This window comes from Ylistrum balloti, unplaced genomic scaffold (assembly GCF_031769215.1).
Source record: "Ylistrum balloti isolate Yb309-2 unplaced genomic scaffold, AGI_CSIRO_Ybal_v1 Utg369766, whole genome shotgun sequence".
NCBI classification, from domain to species: domain Eukaryota; kingdom Metazoa; phylum Mollusca; class Bivalvia; order Pectinida; family Pectinidae; genus Ylistrum; species Ylistrum balloti.
Window position 1 is genome coordinate 340,195 of NW_026781962.1, and position 19,926 is coordinate 360,120.

The 19,926-nt window shown below is 33.3% G+C and overlaps 1 protein-coding gene across 1 annotated transcript; it reads right to left on the minus strand.

The window, feature by feature from the left end:
* Window positions 1–4,814: 4,814 nt before the first annotated feature.
* Window positions 4,815–14,699, minus strand: LOC132543821 (uncharacterized). Its single transcript, XM_060207339.1, has 6 exons — window positions 14,623–14,699; window positions 13,923–13,970; window positions 12,009–12,380; window positions 10,439–10,723; window positions 5,999–6,077; window positions 4,815–5,349 (listed from the first exon to the last, which is right to left on the minus strand). Exons 1-6 carry the CDS (start codon window positions 14,672–14,674, stop codon window positions 5,076–5,078), a joined length of 1,110 nt encoding a protein of 369 aa, XP_060063322.1. The 5' UTR covers window positions 14,675–14,699; the 3' UTR covers window positions 4,815–5,075.
* Window positions 14,700–19,926: the final 5,227 nt, after the last annotated feature.

A 19,926-nucleotide genomic window follows, 5' to 3' on the forward strand; every position in this document is an offset into this window, starting at 1 on the left:
TATCTAATATCCATCCGATATATCCGTCTTTGGAAATTTCCAACATCTGGTACTGGAGCCAGATTGAGGAAAGTTCCGCTATAATAAATTCGAGTGGGAAACAGATAAACAATCAAACATCAGCAAAGCCATCTAGTCTTTCACCCTAGCCGTCCGGGGTTCGATTCCTGGAATTGATGTGAAAAGGTAAGGGTTCACCTGCCCGACCACGTGGGTTTTCCCCGGGTACTCCGGTTTTCTCCCACAGTAAGACCCCTCGCGCGCTTCCATCCGAGCCAACAAGAATGATTAATATAAGTTGGAAAAACTTGCTTCACAATTGTTGGTAAATAAATAAAGTTTATTATCATCAGTCATTCAGTGGAAAAAATAGGGACATACAGCCTGTATCCAAATTGTTCTATAAATACTCGATACTCCAGGGGTTACGATCACGTTAGCTTTCTGCATCCCTGGAACATGTCATTGCAATATTGAAGACACAAACAAAGTGATTTGATTGGTTCCTGAAGAAAAAAATGACCAATCCCAGGCTGATACGATGCTTTTGACGATTACTAAGAGCGACATCCAGCTTTAAAGCTAAAGGATTAAACAATACTTTTCATCTTATCCACAAAGTGTCGCACATGCGACGATTAATGCAAAAAAAATGACATCAACCTTTCGCTAGTTGTGGTAGATCTCGCTGTTGGTTTTACCTATGTTTAGTTTCCTGGCGATTCTCGGACGTACAGTTACCGTGAAATACCGAGGTCAAATATTCTCTCGACACATTTGTGTGAAGATGGCTGTCGCCGACGTTTATTTATAGGCCACGATTGGTGAAAAAAACTTAATAAATGTATCTGTGAATTTATTAACTTTTGTTAAATGAAAATCATAAGTTTGATTCTACATCTCCGTAGATACCTACTGCTGAAATTCAGCTAAAGTCTTTAAGAAGTAGAGACTAGAACCTAGTTTGTTCATTTGGTTATGCCAAAGAACTGAAAATCAATGTGGACATCAGACAATACATATCAACATTCACAAAAACTAAAGATCCGGAGTTCCGAACTAGTATGGAGGGGAAGTGTAGAAACCATCTTGTCTCTTTGTCTCTGTTCGGAAGAAACTTGGTATATAATAGAACAGAAAAGACTATCATTTTCTGCAGTGATGTTCCGAAGGACTGTGGTATTTGGCATGATAAACATCCCATAATATACACAAGTGACACAAACATATTTTATTTGATGAAATCAAGCAGGATTGGACACAGTTTAAAAAAACTTATTAACGTCCTCTCCTATATAACCAGGTTCGTATAATACAGCTGACAGTAAAATGCATCATGCTTATCTACGATAGCCTTGAAAGGTGGAATTTCGAAGGAAAAACATAAAATCGCGTTATTACGACTTTTTTCGCGTTATTACGACTTTTAGAAGGCGTTGTTACGCTTTTATTCGCATAATAACGTGATTTTATATTTTTTCCCTCCGAAATTAAACCTTTCTAGACTTTCGTACTTATCAATATGATGATAGTGTTGTAGATAAAAAGGGCATTACAATATAACGTATAAGCTAACGAACAGCGAGTGAAGAAGTAACAGCGGTTAGTAACGCGGTATAATTAGTTACAAAACGGTATAATAAATTAGACTTCAAAGGGGCACATAACTGTACGACTGTGTTGACACAAAATAAGGGGCCATAGATTTATAACCTGTTGTATGAACGAAACACATCATTCCTGTACCATGAAATACTAAAAAAACAATTAGATCCCGGATACTATATAAAATGACGGACTGCTTGAAGGACGAACGGACGAATAATCGCCAAACCTTCTGTACCTCTACTGTAGTTGCTACTCTGATTACACTCGGAACTTCTCTATTTGAGCTTTCGGAACTGAAGAGTTCAATACATATTTTACATTTTGTATTTATATAAATCTTACATGCCTATTGAAAAATACTAATGGTTTATATTAAATATCTATAATAAAGCATTATATTATGTAAATTATATTTAAAAATATGTATAGTTTTAATGGTAGGCGGTACTGGTATGTATTCTACAACAGTATTGTGTACAGACGAAGTCAGTAACTACTCAGCACACAATATCACGGGGAGAATACATTTGCTGTTTACTAGTTTCATCTGAAATTTTGACAAGAATCCTCCCCCAATCCTTAGTCCAAAATAAACAAATGTACCCAGCCTTTCCCAACTGATCGAAAGCAGCAATTATCACCTGGCGAAGTTTGGTAAGATCATCGGTGATAGATGTCTTGTCTGAATTTCTAGCTAATTTAGATTTTTATTTTTCAATTCCGTAGTCGGCAAATTAGTTGAAATTCGCATGATTTTCTTATATGTAGCAGGGTGAAATTATCTTTTAAATTACAATTTCTGTTTACTCGCCGAAAAACCGTGCCCGCGTGTCATGTTCCATATTGTGGTGTACTTTTGCTCATCATGTATGTTTTGTGACGTTAGTATCCTAAGGTGTGTTGTTGTTTGGTCACTTTCGTCAGGTTGTGCATTTACTCTGATTGGCTGGTTTTTAGTGGTCAGTTTGGCGGGATTTTCTTTGTGTTTCGTGCAGATTTTGTCAGTACCCCTTGTGAACTCATAGCTGACGGACGTGCCTGACTAATATTACTGATTATTGCCAGAAGTTATACGATACAAGCTCGCTGACAAGTTGTTTAGGGCCTTGTGCCAATACACAGGGTTTCGACTGTCAACATTAATACGACAATAAACGATTGACAAGGAATTCTAGAGGTTATCGTTTTGTTTCCATAAACTACCCCTCTCTGCCACATATACAACCAATTGTGTGAGATCTATTAATATTACTAACAAATATACTGATATTCAGTTTTTAACTCACCAGTTTCACGATGACGGAATCTGTGTCTGGGAGTTGGTCTGTAGGGAGAGGCATATTTTGAAATCTGATGATGAAGTTTCTACTTCCGTATTACTCCAATTCTTGCAGACCTGAACCAACCTACTCAATTTGATCAGTTAAAAACAAAATGTCCTCCTTCAGTTCTTGATTTTGTGCAGTTAAGGCTTCAATCTTGGCTGCTTGAGTGTACTTTTTTCTGGGAGGGGCCTTACCACTTCGTACATGGCGTCTTGTACATTGCAGTAATCACATTTTCACACATTTGTTTAATTCTGGATTGGAGACAGTCGTGTTGATTATATGTATGAAGTTTACGGACATTTGGACCACTGAATGTTTAGATCAGACTGACTGACCTGACCTTGTTGACCGGCCGACAGGGCGACTTTATTTCCTTTTCTGTTAAATCAGGCAAATAGTTCCCCCTCCTGCAGACGGACTTAGTACCTCCTGCAGACGGACTCAGTATCCTCAATAAGACTGGCAGGATTTCGTTTGTTTACATGTACGCGTACATCGTAGTGTCCATTCTGATGCTGACAGCACAATACCAAAGAGTTCATACGAGTAGACAGCACGTGCGGAACCCACCCGTATATACACCTGAGTTACCCGAGCTCTCTATACACAGTTTCATGGTTCAATGAAAAACAAACACACGATATACAGACTTGGAACAGATACCTGTTAGAAACACATCAGCTCACAAAACACCACCATCGTTCTGTCCTGCGCATTAGGAGGAAAATACTTATCTTAAATTGATGTGTTTGTGATGTTCACCTCCACTTGACATGACACGTCCGTGTGCAGTAGCCACCATTGCCAAAGTATTAATAATAAACCATTTCCTAATCTATATGCGGTACTTCAGAAGTCAGCTGACCTTAATAAACTTTACGGTTATGTAAGATGGACAGAATGTGAAATTTAACAAAATACATACAAATCGTAATTTAAAATTGAGAGATGCGGAGATGTGGAGGTGGCGAGATGGGGAACCACAGGTTTAAGCTGCTTTCGTCTGTTCGTCCGTCTTGAATTCAGGTTATAGTTGAAGCCAGTTAATAGCTTAGTATTTACTTAGTAAGGGGCTGCCGAAACTTTTCATAGGGCATACGTGTATGATATGGATTTGAATGGTGAAAATATAGAATTTTGTTTAATTTTTGGGGCACCATCCTTATATATGATAGCAGAGAAATAATTGTGGGGGCAGGTAGGAGACATGTTTTACATTACATAAACCTTAACACTTCTCTGTCGACAACTCTATACATAACTTCGTCTCCATCTTTAATTAAAATATGCAAAAACGCACTCTACAGAAAAACAACTTTCTTTTACTGACAAGTCTCTTTTCTACTGCCCACCAAAAGTTATCGTAAAAGGGGCACGTCCACAACGTTGTATAAAAATGTGTTCCATCTGTAATGTCTTTAAAGCAGAATATGTTTTTATAAGTATATGTGGATGGCAAGTGCAGTTGTCTGCCCTTGTTGGTGTATGGCGTATCCATTTACCGAGATCCATTTACCGTGACGTCACTACAAGCTGAAAATCAATATTTAGCTTCAACGATAGACAATATCATTCTTGAAAAATATTTTTCTGGAAATACAGCATACCATTCTTCTCCACAACCTGACAAATTTGCTTAAAAATATACAATATATCCAAAGTAAGAAAGTTTGTATAGGACGTGTGAGATTTGTATTGCAGTTTCATTTGTCGATACGAAAACAAAAAAGGAAATCCTAGGCGTTACTATTGTTTATGCAACATATATCTGATAAATTTGCTTATATTATACATTGCATATATATTTTATCATATTTACACAAAACAACCAAAGTTTTCACAAAGAAATACATTCTTAAAATGTACAGGAAACTAGGCGATGTCTGTAAGACCCATGGACTCATCTGCTCTTCTCTACGTCCTTCAACAGACTGACAGGACATAAAATAGAAATGAAAACTCCATCTAGAGTACAACAATACAGACACTAAGGTGTAGAGTATCCACCAATGAAACTATAGTGTTGTAATATTCCGTTTTTTCTCCGGATTTAGATCTCCCCGGCAGGGTTTTTGGACGGCCACGAAACAAAATTTTATGCAACCTTGCAATGTCATACACTGCATCTATTTGGTTTGACTAATATAAAACATTATCACTACGCGTATTGTGAATTTGAGCATATGTATCACCACTAGGTGTCACTATATGAGGTGTTTCCTGTTCCGGTTCTCGAGATTGGTCGTTGGAATTTGTTGTTTCGGTTTTCGAATCCTTTTCAACTTGTGCATATATATCGCCACTAGGGGTCACTATATGTTTCATTTCCGTTTCTGGTGTTTTATATGACTCATACAATACGTTATGGGTTACAGTTGAAGTTTCTCCAGGCTCATCCGGTTTCCTTTTCCTTCTGTCAAACAAATATTTCACAAATGGTTGGAATTAAAACATGACAAAGGTTTGAAAATTTCCAAGAGAATATTTCCAAATAATATTAATAATGTTCATATACAATGTTATTTAGAAATATAATTTACAGTTATATATTTCTATGGCGCTAAAATGACGTGGTTTTTTTTAAAGAAGAAAAAAAAACAAAGACATGATTTTTTTTTGTCTTTTTAAGTTTGAACAGTAAACTTAAAACGGAACTAGTAACTCTAAAAATCGGGCATCTAATTTTTTTTTAGTTTTTGAAAAGTTTGTATATCTATAAATAAAATAGAATTTTAACAACTGGGATGTCACATAGAACATAGAAAAAATACAAAGTTATAAATCTAAATCGAGAGCGGCGGTGTAAATTTAGGTGTCTTGAGAATCCATTCGGCCGATGGACGCCGAAGGCCCTTTATAGCAGACAAAAATATTCTAATTTGTTGTATGGAAGATGGTGATTAAAATATCAAAAATGTTTTATATCAATCTCCGTATTTTTTTGCACTTTAGACAATTCGCTTGCCAGTACTGCTGCTATTACTTCATTAATATTATGTATATTTATATAACCATCAACCATTATCTTTTTTCTGACCATTTACTTTATTTGTAATACTAACCGTGCACACGTGACCGCTATTATGATACAAATTCCGACAAAGACCACGCCTCCAGCAGCTATGCCTATAATTACATTTGCTGAAATCAAATAAAATTTCATTAATTCTATGATAGGATGGTATTAAAGACAGATTCCAGCATATATAAAAATGAAATTTACAACAGAGAAGACAGATTTTTAAAATGTCTCAATTTAGAATTATGAATGACCGTATCATGACATCGAGACAAACCTGAAGGGTCGTTGGTTAAATAATTACTCAGGAAATGATCCAATCGAAAGATCCCATTGACATGACCTAATTTTAATGCATTAGTCACGTGACTGAATTTTTCACCAAATCAGCAATAAGCCCCTCTCTGACGCATTGGAGCTGACGACGGCATCCAAGAGGTGCCGAAAGCTGATTCTTTATTAGCCAGGAGCCTTACGGCTCATAGGCACAAAAGTAATACATTTACATATAAATATATAATAATATATAATACAAGCATGTAGCTTACGCTCACACACACCACCTCACACACCATCCCTCACACACACACCACCTCACACACACACACACACACGCTGACATATCGGGAGAGCTGAACACATAACATACATATATCAGGGACGTCCCTGCATATATATATAGCTGTATACATGATCCTAGCAAAAAGAGTTGGCATTATTAGAGATTTTCACGTTTTTTGGTAGCATAAAACAAATATTTTCCCAAATTACAAAGTTCCTTTACATTGTTTACACTCAAAAGTTTGATTAATTTGAAAACACTTGGACGTCTGTGGTAAAACCTTTTTATATATTTTCTCCTTAATTCCTCATAAAATGGGCATTTTAAAATAAAATGGAATTCATCTTCAATATCTTCTCCATTACATCTGATGCATACTCTATTTCTTCTTCCAATATTTCTACGACGCCCAGTTTCTATATTAAGATTATGTGCAGATAGTCTAAACTTTGTAATTAAACGTGTGTATTTCGTTTCAATTGGCTTACATAAATAATATTGCAAATTAAAGTTATCAGTAAGATATTGATACAAATATCCTTTAGAAGAGTCTTTAATTCTACTTAAAATTTCTTGTTTATTTACATCTAATAACCTCTGTTTTATTCTATTATACGCAGCACTAGCAGGAAGATCATTTTCAAATAAATACTCAAGACCTAATATTGACAACTCTTGTTTTATATTACTCATCCATACATCATTTTCACTCACACATTCGTCATAACATGCTTTCAAGATGCAATTATCGGAACTCTTTATTTCAACCAATATTTAAGAATTCTTAATTTTCTAGTTACTAATAAAGGTAATCTCCCTAGTTCATTATAAACTAAATCATTGTTTGTACTTTTTCTTACTCCTAGAATTTTCTTACAGAATGTCAAATGTACTTTTTCTATATCATAAGCCTTATGGAAACCCCATATTTCTGCTCCGTAACAAAGAATACTACTAATATATGTATCAAAAACAGAAGATAACGTTTCTGGATTTAAAGAGTAATCTCGTAATGAGGATATTAATTAATACAATGCTTTTCTACCTTGTTCTGCTATATGTTTCTGAGTTTCTAAGCTACTCGTGAGTATATTTTGTTGAGGAAAAATGTTCAAAATTTGTTTAGTGTGTTCCATTCGTATTTACATAACACGTGAAAGAAAGGGAAACAAGGCATAAAGTCCGACTTAAATTTGGAGATAAAGGAAACATAGATATGCACTAAAAATATATAAATGAATAAATAAATAAATAAATAAATAAATGAACTTCCTTTATCTGTAATAAAATTTTGCTATATATTTACAAAAAATGTATCAATATTTGTATATCTTGCACCACAAACATCTGTTTTATTCTTCCTTATCATATGAACATCCAGGTTGACAATGACTACAGTTATTCATTCAGGTGTAACGTGAAGATTAGTCGGACATAACCGAACAATTAATCTGCGCTTAAAATGAAAAAGATAACCGACGTTCTAATAACGCCTTAATTAAAACCCATAAAAGACGAAATGACAACAAAACATAAACAAAACAAAAAAACTTGTTCTCAAATAATAATATACTGTTCATTTACAACAAACGGTGTAGAAATAATTTCAAATATGTAAAATATATTGAAATGAAAACTAAGAGAATTAGATATTTCAGATTCAATAGTCTTAAATAAAGAAATATTTCAGATTCAACAGTCTTAAATAAAGAAATATTTCAGATTCATTGTCCTAAATAAAGAAATATTTCAGATTCATTGTCTTAAATAAATAAATATTTCGGATTCAACAGTCCTAAATAAAGAAATATTTCAGATTCAATAGTCTTAAATAAATAAATATTTTAGATTCAACAGTCTTAGATAAAGAAATATTTCAGATTCAATAGTCTTTAATAAAGAAATATTTCAGATTCAATAGTCTTAAATAAAGAAATATTTAGGATTCAACAGTCCTAAATAAAGAAATATTTAGGATTCAACAGTCTTAGATAAAGAAATATTTCAGATTCAATAGTCTTTAATAAAGAAATATTTCAGATTCAACAGTCTTAAATAAATAAATATTTCGGATTCAACAGTCCTAAATAAAGAAATATTTCAGATTCAATAGTCTTAAATACATAAATATTTCGGATTCAACAGTCTTAGATAAAGAAATATTTCAGATTCAATAGTCTTTAATAAAGAAATATTTCAGATTCAACAGTCCTAAATAAAGAAATATTTCAGATTCAACAGTCTTAAATAAATCAATATTTAGGATTCAACAGTCTTAGATAAAGAAATATTTCAGATTCAATAGTCTTTAATAAAGAAATATTTCAGATTCAATAGTCTTTAATAAAGAAACATTTCAGATTCAACAGTCTTAAATAAATCAATATTTAGGATTCAACAGTCTTAGATAAAGAAATATTTCAGATTCAATAGTCTTTAATAAAGAAACATTTCAGATTCAACAGTCCTAAATAAAGAAATATTTTAGATTCAATAGTCTTAAATAAAGAAATATTTAGGATTCAACAGTCTTAGATAAAGAAATATTTCAGATTCAATAGTCTTTAATAAAGAAATATTTCAGATTCAACAGTCTTAAATAAATAAATATTTCGGATTCAACAGTCTTAAATAAAGAAATATTTCAGATTCAATAGTCTTTAAATAAATAGAAATATTTAGTCTTTAATAAAGAAATATTTCAGATTCAACAGTCTAAATAAAGAAATATTTCAGATTCAACAGTCTTAAATAAATCAATATTTAGGATTCAACAGTCTTAGATAAAGAAATATTTCAGATTCAATAGTCTTTAATAAAGAAATATTTCAGATTCAATAGTCTTTAATAAAGAAACATTTCAGATTCAACAGTCCTAAATAAAGAAATATTTTAGATTCAATAGTCTTAAATAAAGAAATATTTAGGATTCAACAGTCTTAGATAAAGAAATATTTCAGATTCAATAGTCTTAAATAAAGAAATATTTCAGATTCAACAGTCTTAAATTAAGAAATATTTCAGATTCAACAGTCTTAAATAAAGAAATATTTCAGTCTTAAATAAATAAATATTTCGGATTCAACAGTCCTAAATAAAGAAATATTTCAGATTCAATAGTCTTAAATAAATATTTTAGATTCAACAGTCTTAGATAAAGAAATATTTCAGATTCAATAGTCTTTAATAAAGAAATATTTCAGATTCAATAGTCTTAAATAAAGAAATATTTAGGATTCAACAGTCTTAGATAAAGAAATATTTCAGATTCAATAGTCTTTAATAAAGAAATATTTCAGATTCAATAGTCTTAAATAAAGAAATATTTAGGATTCAACAGTCTTAAATAAATAAATATTTCAGATTCAATAGTCTTTAATAAAGAAATATTTCAGATTCATAGTCTTAAATAAATAAATATTTTAGATTCAACAGTCTTTAATAAAGAAATATTTCAGATTCAATAGTCTTAAATAAAGAAATATTTAGGATTCAACAGTCTTAAATAAATAAATATTTCAGATTCAATAGTCTTTAATAAAGAAATATTTCAGATTCATAGTCTTAAATAAATAAATATTTTAGATTCAACAGTCTTAGATAAAGAAATATTTCAGATTCAACAGTCTTAAATAAATAAATATTTCAGATTCATTGTCTTAAATAAATAAATATTTCAGATTCAACAGTCTTAGATAAAGAAATATTTAGGATTCAACAGTCCTAAATAAATAAATATTTCAGATTCAATAGTCTTAAATAAAGAAATATTTAGGATTCAACAGTCTTAAATAAAGAAATATTTCAGATTCAACAGTCTTTAATAAAGAAACATTTCAGATTCAACAGTCTTAAATAAAGAAACATTTCAGATCCAAAAGAGTCTTAAATGAAATCATAAAATTAAAATTCAAAGCTTACTGTCTAAATCTTTGTCCTTCATCTGATCCGCCATTGTCGCTCCCTCTGTCATCGTCGTTGGTTTTGTCGATGAAGGGTTAGCTCCCCTGTCAGAGGTTGTAGAAAGGGTAGTAGTTGTTAGTGTAGTTGTTATTGATGATTTTGGGGTAGTTGTAGCTGACGTTGTTGTACTAGATGTCGTCATCGTTGTCGTCACAACAGTCATAGTAGGAGATGTTGGTGACGATGTTGAAGTGACGTAAATCGGGCTAGGTGTACATTTTACAGATAGGAGTGACTCTGATCCTAAAACGGTTGAAAGAAGGAATATTTTATCATTTAACTGGAATTATTGCGCAACAAATAAATAGTCATGGAAAATCCACGGCAAAAGTACAAAAATAATTCTCTCCTCAAAATTATCAAGCAATGAAATGTATTGGTCAAATAACGTCAACTTGGTGCTATTGTCAAGAAAAGTAATTATACAATGCGGTTGATTTGATTTAAACATATCTTATTGCATATAAATATACATAAAGGATTGGACACAAGTTTTCCAACTTATACTAAGCCCGTTTCAAGTAATTAGTATTTAATACAAATGTTGATGATGGCCTATTGTTATATATACATATATATACAATCTTAGAGAGAGAGAGAGAGAGAGAGAGAGAGAGAGAGAGAGAGAGAGAGAGAGAGAGAGAGAGACAGAGAGACAGAGAGAGAGGGTGGGGGTGGGGGTGGGAGAGAGTGTGAGTGAGAGAGAGAGAGAGAGTTACAAAAACAACTTATACGTATTGAAGACTACATACGATTTTTACTAAGAACAATAAGTAATGTTGTCTAACCCGACTCGGGTGACAATCACCATTATAAATACTGATCCACTGTTCTTGTCGTTATTTTTTCCCCCTTATTTATCTGTTTTGCTGATTATCCTTGTCATGCTATCACAATGAAGAATAACAAACATTAACGAACAGTCTTAAAATGCATAAAAGCAGAATATTTCACATATATTAGCAAAACGATGTTTATAAACATTAAGTTTAAATGGCAGTTTCCTTTTTCAAGACATATACCATATATATTTTTCAGCGCTCTTTCCGTTTCCACTTGGTCCTAAAGAAGAATATCTGTAACTGAAACACGACAGGGGAGTTTCTAGAATATTTAATCGGATTCATATTTGAAAAACATCCAAAGACGAATATATATTACGATTTAATTTCCGACTACACAAACAATACAAGCCATGTGACAATGACTCCTAACTATTTTTGTCCACTGAGGCTAGCGTAGACTATTATAATCGTATTTTTATTCTATTTTTAGATATGGTTTGGCTGATATGCCAGTTAATATACAAAGCTCAATAAGTTATCAGAGTTTGAATTCATGTCCTAGTGAATCTTATACAACACAAGAAGATACAATTTCCTGGTACATACTGTATATAACGACATGGAAAAAAAATCGTTAAAAAACCATAGTTTTTAATACAGACTGTCAATTCGTGTAATATCAACTACATCTTGTCTTACCATAACTAGTCTGGTTTTCGGCATTGAATAAAATCACTCTTTACCTGCACTGAATGACAGACAATATCCCGATGTACTTCCGTTGTTTCCAGACTGCCATACAACAGTAAATGTATCATTTTCTTTTACGGCATTGAATGTATTGTTTTTAACAACACACCAATACGTGTTAGGTTGACCTGGGAAAGTTTGCAGTTGTGGTATAAGATAAATACCACTTCCACATCCGGGCGAAGGTTGTAAAGATTGGACAGATTCAAAACTAAGAGTTGTGGACTGCCCGCCGGAAACTTCCTCCAGGGTCGCCGTACAGGAACAGTTGATACTGACGCCATTTTGTCTATAAATAGAAGACCCGTATGTGTCTATAACCACACTTCCACCTTCGGCTTTACCGTCTTCACACATGTTTAGTACTGCAAGAACAATATTTGAATATGTTAATGTGAGTACTTCAGTTGTAAATATACCTGGTCTTTATGAAAGATCACCAAGTTATTTAGATACCGATTTCAAATACTGTCCGACATATGAAAACATTACCGGTTTCTCTCTCAAACATTTGCTTTTGTCAATTCAGATATATATATAATTTTCTTCCTTCGTCTTTTGTGATAAATGGTTCAAAATATCAATTAATTAACACGATGCTGATAGCTGATAGAGCGGTTTGCCTACATCACCAGAGGTGAAGATCCGAGGTGCTTGGTTCGAATCTCCAAACCAGTGCCGGTTTGTTTTCCGTGGAAACTTTGAAACGGACCGCACTATGCTATCATGGGCATGATATTTTACCCTCTTTGCTCTGTATTACAAATGACGGACTTCCCGTATTCTGTTCAGTGAAGTAACCACCTGCCCATACCCGGAGGCCCTGCTTCAAAATGACCCTAGCTATTCAGACCGACAAAGCAAGCAAACAAATGAAACAATCAAAATTTTGTCAAAAGTACAAAGTGAAAGGATGTGAAAAGTATTATGAATACTCATGAAATATCATCGCCAAGTTATTTCCTTTTCCCAATTTGATTCTATCACTGACAATAACAACCATTGAGGAGAAATATGATATTTCTTTACACGATTTAAAGCTGGATGAGCTTGGGGCTCGTTACTGTGCTTTTTGGTTCCGTTGTTGTTTACCGTGTCGTGAAATTACTTACTCGGATTGACCAAGAATTACATGACAGGCAACATTGATGAAGCAGAAGACACTCGTCCTTCCGGAACATCTGGTCTTATTCTCCTTGTACTTTTTCAGGAGACTCTGTCGGACCGTATGGATCCTAGTTTCGTCGAATTTGCGTTTGAACTAAGATTCTGTTGACACATCGGTATTTTCTTCGATGTTTTCTTGCAATATTGATAATTAACTACCATTATCAAGCTAAAACTCTTTGCGTTTGTTCCAGTGCCTAATTGATAGAGCTTCATTATTACATGCAAGGCACGTGGTTTTTTCCGGAAGATATATTGATTCTTGACTCGTGCTTTCAATTGAACAACTTGTCGATATCACAGCCTATGTATACATTGCTGTTGTGAAGTTTAGGTGTCGAGATGAGAGTGTTTGGCTATGATCAACAATGAGTGCCAACGTCTTATCAAAACCATAATTCTAGAGCGAAGGGGAGAATATCAACAAAATGGAGATAAACGTTTCAAAAAAAATCACAAGGATCCATAGAAAGTGTTCTTGGAAAGGCTTGCTACTTTATTGACGACACCATCAATATCAAGGCAAAATAATGTCATGTTTTGAAAGTGAGAACCGGGGAAATTGAGTATGACAAAGAGCTTGGAAACACATCGAGTGTAACAATACCATGAATTTATGTGATGTGCAAGGGATTATTTGTAATACCGGCTACATATATCGATGCATTGGACCTATTTTCTAATCACACAGATACCAACCAATTAAAAGTTTCGTTACATTATTGGCATGGTGGAATTACCTTGCGTTCCATCTGTAATTGCATCTGAGCACTCCGTTCCAGCTGCATCTGGTGTAAACAGTAAATATTATTGTACTTGACGTGAAGAAATATATATACCAAAATTTGTTCATACCTGTATCGTGTATGTGATTCCGAAACGGTACTTCCAGCACACTAAACACTGAACTGAAAATTATTTCTTGGGTGTTGAACTGCAAAAATATGACTTCTTCATACTGGCACAGGTATGAAAATGTTATTTATATTCAACACACTATGAAGTTTATATTGTCCCTGAAGCTGGATATAAGGACTAATCTACTACATAAGTATCGGTTTAATTGGAGTTATGGTTCGGTTGGAAGTTTGTACAACTGAAGTGGCTATCGAAAGTGTTGAAAGTTTATAATGAATTAAACATCTCTTCAAAGAACATTTTACGGTCATAGAGCAGTGTAATGTCGATATCACAAACAACTGTGGTGTTTATAAAATCTAACTTCAATCTCCTCATCAAATATAAGATAGATGTATATTTTATTCAATAAATTGATGAATAAATATTTACACATCTATGTCAACATCCCCATCAGATAACCTTAAGTATTGTACGTGAATCATTTAAACAAGCTATCCTCACGGTATGAACATGAACATTATTCTGCGTAATTCTTGTACATGTGCATTGCATTCTTCACTCCTGCATACACAAACTTACCTCTGTATGGACCTAAAAGAATCCACACAAATACCAAGTACCATCGAGTCATTTCGTCCCCTGACGTCGGACAATGTAAAAATCCAATAATCCTATATGTCCGAGTCTCTTCAACACACGGGGGACCGATCAAGACGGTTATCCACACAATATAAAGCAAACAACATGGTTAATGTACAAATATTCTATTTTAGAACCAGCCCATCCGGTTTGACCACTTTTAACCCTACACTCATCAAAAACATGTATTTGAATAGACAAAGGTTGCATTGACACGGCAGAAAAAAAAAAATTAACGTAGTTTCCTAAATAAATAAAAACAACTTCCTTGTATATGTACGTCAGTGTGAGTAATACTTTCCTGTGTTTTTGTGGCAGTATACACATATCATTGTATTACTGCCAATGGGAGAACTTGATATTGAATTTTAAATGTCAACCCGCCTACGTTTAAAAGAGAATTTAAATCATAGTGTGTTTATGCTATTCTTTTGTTTGTTTAATAAATTTGGTCAATCATTGGCTCAACACTGAAATGTTTACATTTCTCAATTTAACAAGGTATGCAAAAAACACATAATGAAGACAAGTACAAGATTTCTGTTTCGCTATGTATTTATTTTATGTGTTTTTTCAAACATCTTTACCGAAAGCTGTTTGGCCGACTGATATTTGTAACATAATCATCACATCCTGTTTAAAAAAAACAATAGCATATAAAATTGTTTAATTTTAAATACATGAAGATATAGCTAATTTAACATATTATAATAATAACATATTGTAGGCATCACTGAAAAACTATACGAGAATAAGTTATTATGTTCCGAAGCTGCGTCCTCTGTTTTGATCGAGGTCACCCGTGACATATTAAAGTTGTACCGGAGACGACAAAAACATATGACAAGGGAAATAACTCTAACTATTGTGAACAAATTAAATATCACACCTATAATTTTGTTCCGGCTGATCTTGGCCTGTTTCACTGCAAAAGCAACAAGCGCTTGAAAATTATAGAATAAGAGTGATTGGGTATGTTTAGAAGAGGGCATATCTTCATGTAAGTTGATGTTTTTTCAACCTAGTCCGACAACGAGGACGAAATGGATTCATGGTTCTTCGTGTGTCTGCTTTTAAGTATGTTCGGAGGTAAATGTTTTTGTCGTGGAAAGTGATGAAAAGTGTCCATGAATGATGCGTCTTGATGTGAGAGTTTTATAAACAAAATTTACTTACACGTTCACACAACTGCTGGTTTGAGTTACGATCCAAGAAATGAGTTTTTTTCCATGTTGGATATTGAAAGTTTACTGTGGAATATTTTCTTCCTACCTGAACCTATTTTCCTCCATGAAAACATTATTTCTTGAGTATGTTTAAATTCAGATGGTGTACCTACAATCGTTGCTAGAGTTAAATATTGTATCAGAATTAGAATGATACTGACCTTGACAATGGTGTACCTACAATCGTTGCTAGAGTTAAATATTTTATCAAATTTAGAATGATACTGACCTTGACAATAGTGTACCTACAATCGTTGCTAGAGTTAAATATTGTATCAGAATTAGAATGATACTGACCTTGACAATGGTGTACCTACATTCGTTGCTAGAGTTAAATACTATATCAAATTTAGAATGATACTGACCTGAACAATGGTGTACCTACAATCGTTGCTAGAGTTAAATATTGTATCAGAATTAGAATGATACTGACCTTGACAATGGTGTACCTACATTCGTTGCTAGAGTTAGAATACTATATCAAATTTAGAATGATACTGACCTGAACAATGGTGTACCTACAATCGTTGCTAGAGTTAAATATTGTATCAGAATTAGAATGATACTGACCTGGACAATGGTGTACCTACATTCGTTGCTAGAGTTAAATATTGTATCAATTTAGAATGATACTGACCTGAACAATGGTGTACCTACAATCGTTGCTAGAGTTAAATATTGTATCAGAATTAGAATGATACTGACCTTGACAATGGTGTACCTACATTCGTTGCTAGAGTTAGAATACTATATCAAATTTAGAATGATACTGACCTGAACAATGGTGTACCTACAATCGTTGCTAGAGTTAAATATTGTATCAGATTTAGAATGCTACTCACGTTGACAATGGTGTACCTACATTCGTTACTAGATTTAAAACAAGACTCTGGGGAATTAAACAAGGGCACCTAAGGAAATAATAAGAAAAATTGCACGAAATTATTATTATGAAAAATGTGTAAGCAATTCACGTTGTTAAGCAATCTGACACGGAAGGAAGTGTTAGAAATGAAATTTTCAAATCAACATCGCTTTGAAATAAAGGTAAATGCTATGATTAGAGATATGATATTCAAATATGTTTAAGAATAGAATTTCTTCTTACTGTTTTTGTAAAAGACAAGGGAAAGTCTGTCTCCGTTATGGTAATGAGTGGTTATATCATTGTTATAAAATATGTATGCTAGATAATCATATTTTTTTCTATGAATAGGTTCAGACGGGACAGTATGCTTTGATGACGTTGAAGATGGAACTAAAAATATAGAAAAAAACTCGAAAATATTTTAGACGTGTGAGGATTGATTTTGATAAATTGTTTTTAATGGATAAGAAACTTCGAAAATTGAAAAATAGTTTTGAATCTGATTATTCGAGAAAGAAATTTTGCTGAAGACACACAAATGAAAAACACCTCTTCATAAAAATTTAGAGTAAGATACAGTAGAGCCAAACAATTGATGAAACTGCATCATACAGCTGTTTCGTCCTTCTAGGACTCGTCAGTGATGATACATCATACAGCTGTTTCGTCCTTCTAGGACTCGTCAGTGATGATACATCATACAGCTGTTTCGTCCTTCTAGGACTCGTCAGTGACGCTACATCATACAGCTGTTTCGTCCTTCTAGGACTCGACAGTGATGTTACATCATACAGCTGTTTCGTCCTTCTAGGACTCGTCAGTGATGCTACATCATACAGCTGTTTCGTCCTTCTAGGACTCGACAGTGATGCTACATCATACAGCTGTTTCGTCCTTCTAGGACTCGTCAGTGATGCTACATCATACAGCTGTTTCGTCCTTCTAGGACTCGACAGTGATCCTAAGGGCCTTTAGCTTTTTCTAGAATTTGCTAACCTTTGTATATATAAGAAAACTATAACGGTCAGGAAGAACGATAAACCCTGGTTTAACTCAGATTTACGAAGGGAAACCAGGAAAAGAGATAGGCTTCACAAATATGCACGTAGACTTAATCGGCAATGCGACATTCTTAAATTCAAGCAACAGAGAACCAAAGTTAATAATATGAAAAAGTATTTTTGAAAAAATAAACAGAATTCATGACAATTTTGCACTGAAAAATTCTAAACAATATTGGAAACTTATTCATCGTTTTCTTGGTAAATCATCTTCATCAGAATCGATTCCCTCATTATATGACAGTGATAAAGGTGAGTTAGTCTATTCTGATGAAGAAAAAGCAGATGTACTAAGTAAGTTTTTCTGTTCTATTTCTGATAATATTTGTGAGCCTACTTTTATTCCAGAATTTCCTTCAAGGTGCCCTAATTCTATTGAAAATGTTGTTTTTTCTGAAACCGAAATAAAGGATATTCTTTTAACATCGAAGCTAAACAAGGCTACCGGAAAAGATCAAATCAGTCATGAAATGCTAAGAAATACCGCTGAAAGTGTTTGTATACCACTTAAATTGCTTTTCAATTTATCTCTAAGTCAGTGTAAGTTTCCGAGTCAGTGGAAAACAGCTATAGTAGTACCTTTATTTAAAAAAGGCGAGCGTTTTTTTATCTTCTAATTATAGACCTGAATCTCTTCTTAGTACTGTTAGTAAAGTGTTTGAACGAATAATGTACAAACATTTATATAATTTTGTCATTGATAACAATCTTTTGTATAAGCATCAGTCAGGGTTTGTTCCTGGTCATTCTACGGTTTCGAAATTACTAGAAATTTACCATAATATTGTTATCGTTTGGCATGATGGTCTAATGAAAAAGGTGAAAGCATATGGTTTTAAAGGCAATATTTATAAATGGTTGAAAGATTACTTAAGTAATAGAAATCAAATTGTATACTTGGGTGAAGCTTTATCGCACACAGGTTACGTGAATGCTGGTGTACCTCAAGGCTCTGTTTTAGGTCCATTTCTATTTTTGTTGTAAATAAATTATATTTGTGAAAATTTATTTTCAATGTCAAGAATGTTTGCTGACGACACCTCGCTCGCATATTCTTCAACATAGTGCAGAAATAAAATATTATATGAATCATGATTTAGCATGTTGATATACTTAAATCCGGATATTGTACCGGAAGTTGGCTTTGTGATTAGTGCAGTTGATAAGAAAAAGTAAAGGGGATAGCGCGAAAGAAGGTATCTCTGCTTTTGTCCTCAAAGTAACCAAAATGTCAGAGTGAGACCAAATCTAGGCCGAGGTCAAATGAAGAACTGGGAACACGTGAAATGTACTTGGTTTGTCACCATGTATATCAAGCGTCTGAGTGATAGAGATCTATGAAACGTCTTCCTGTACCCGGATTTCACTTATCAAAGGTTACAATTTGCATTGTAATGGCGCGACACTAAATAACAGATATAATTTGGAAATGCAGTTATTCATGTAAATTTAAATAAAATAACCGTCTCTTCAAAAGCTTACGTACCTATTAAGTGATATCATCGATTCCTACAAGCAATAGTTTGTGACTGGAGACATTTAAGAAGTTTCAGAGCAGAAATGTAAAGTTATGATACAACATACTCGCAAAACTCGAGCTACCTTTCTTCTTTAATGTGGGTATATCTTTACCGGGGTCGATTTATTATAGTATATTCGTATGATTCATACTTCACAAATTGATATGAAATTGAGTGTTGCGCTGTAACCAGGGAATTAAGTATTAGTAAAATTCCAAATAGAATTTTTTTCACGTTATTTTTTTGACAATGCCGAATACTTATTATACTATATTTAATCTTAAGTAATTTTTAAAGTTACGTTACGTTACTTCAAAACACATGCAACTCACCAGCACAGTGTAGGATGTCCACACATGGGCCGTTTTACGAGAGGATATTACTATAAACTTCGGAGACTACATATTTGTATTGAATACTTGAACTGCACCCTTTAATACAAAATGATTAGACGGAGAAGCAACAAATAGTGAATTTTCAGTATAACTGCATTTTACAGCTGTTTCTTCCTTTTTTGACTTGTTAGTGATATTAACGTACTACGTTTTTAAACAAGAGACGTAAGATTA

Coding starts and splice junctions, on each gene's coding strand:
- LOC132543821 (XM_060207339.1), bottom strand. CDS start 14,674: ATGACTCGATGGTACTTGGTATTTGTGTGGATTCTTTTAGGTCCATAC. Junction 13,971..14,622: donor TCTTTTAGGTCCATACAGAG/GTAAGTTTGTGT, acceptor TGTTTACACCAG/ATGCAGCTGGAACGGAGTGC. Junction 12,381..13,922: donor AATTACAGATGGAACGCAAG/GTAATTCCACCA, acceptor TTGTTCTTGCAG/TACTAAACATGTGTGAAGAC.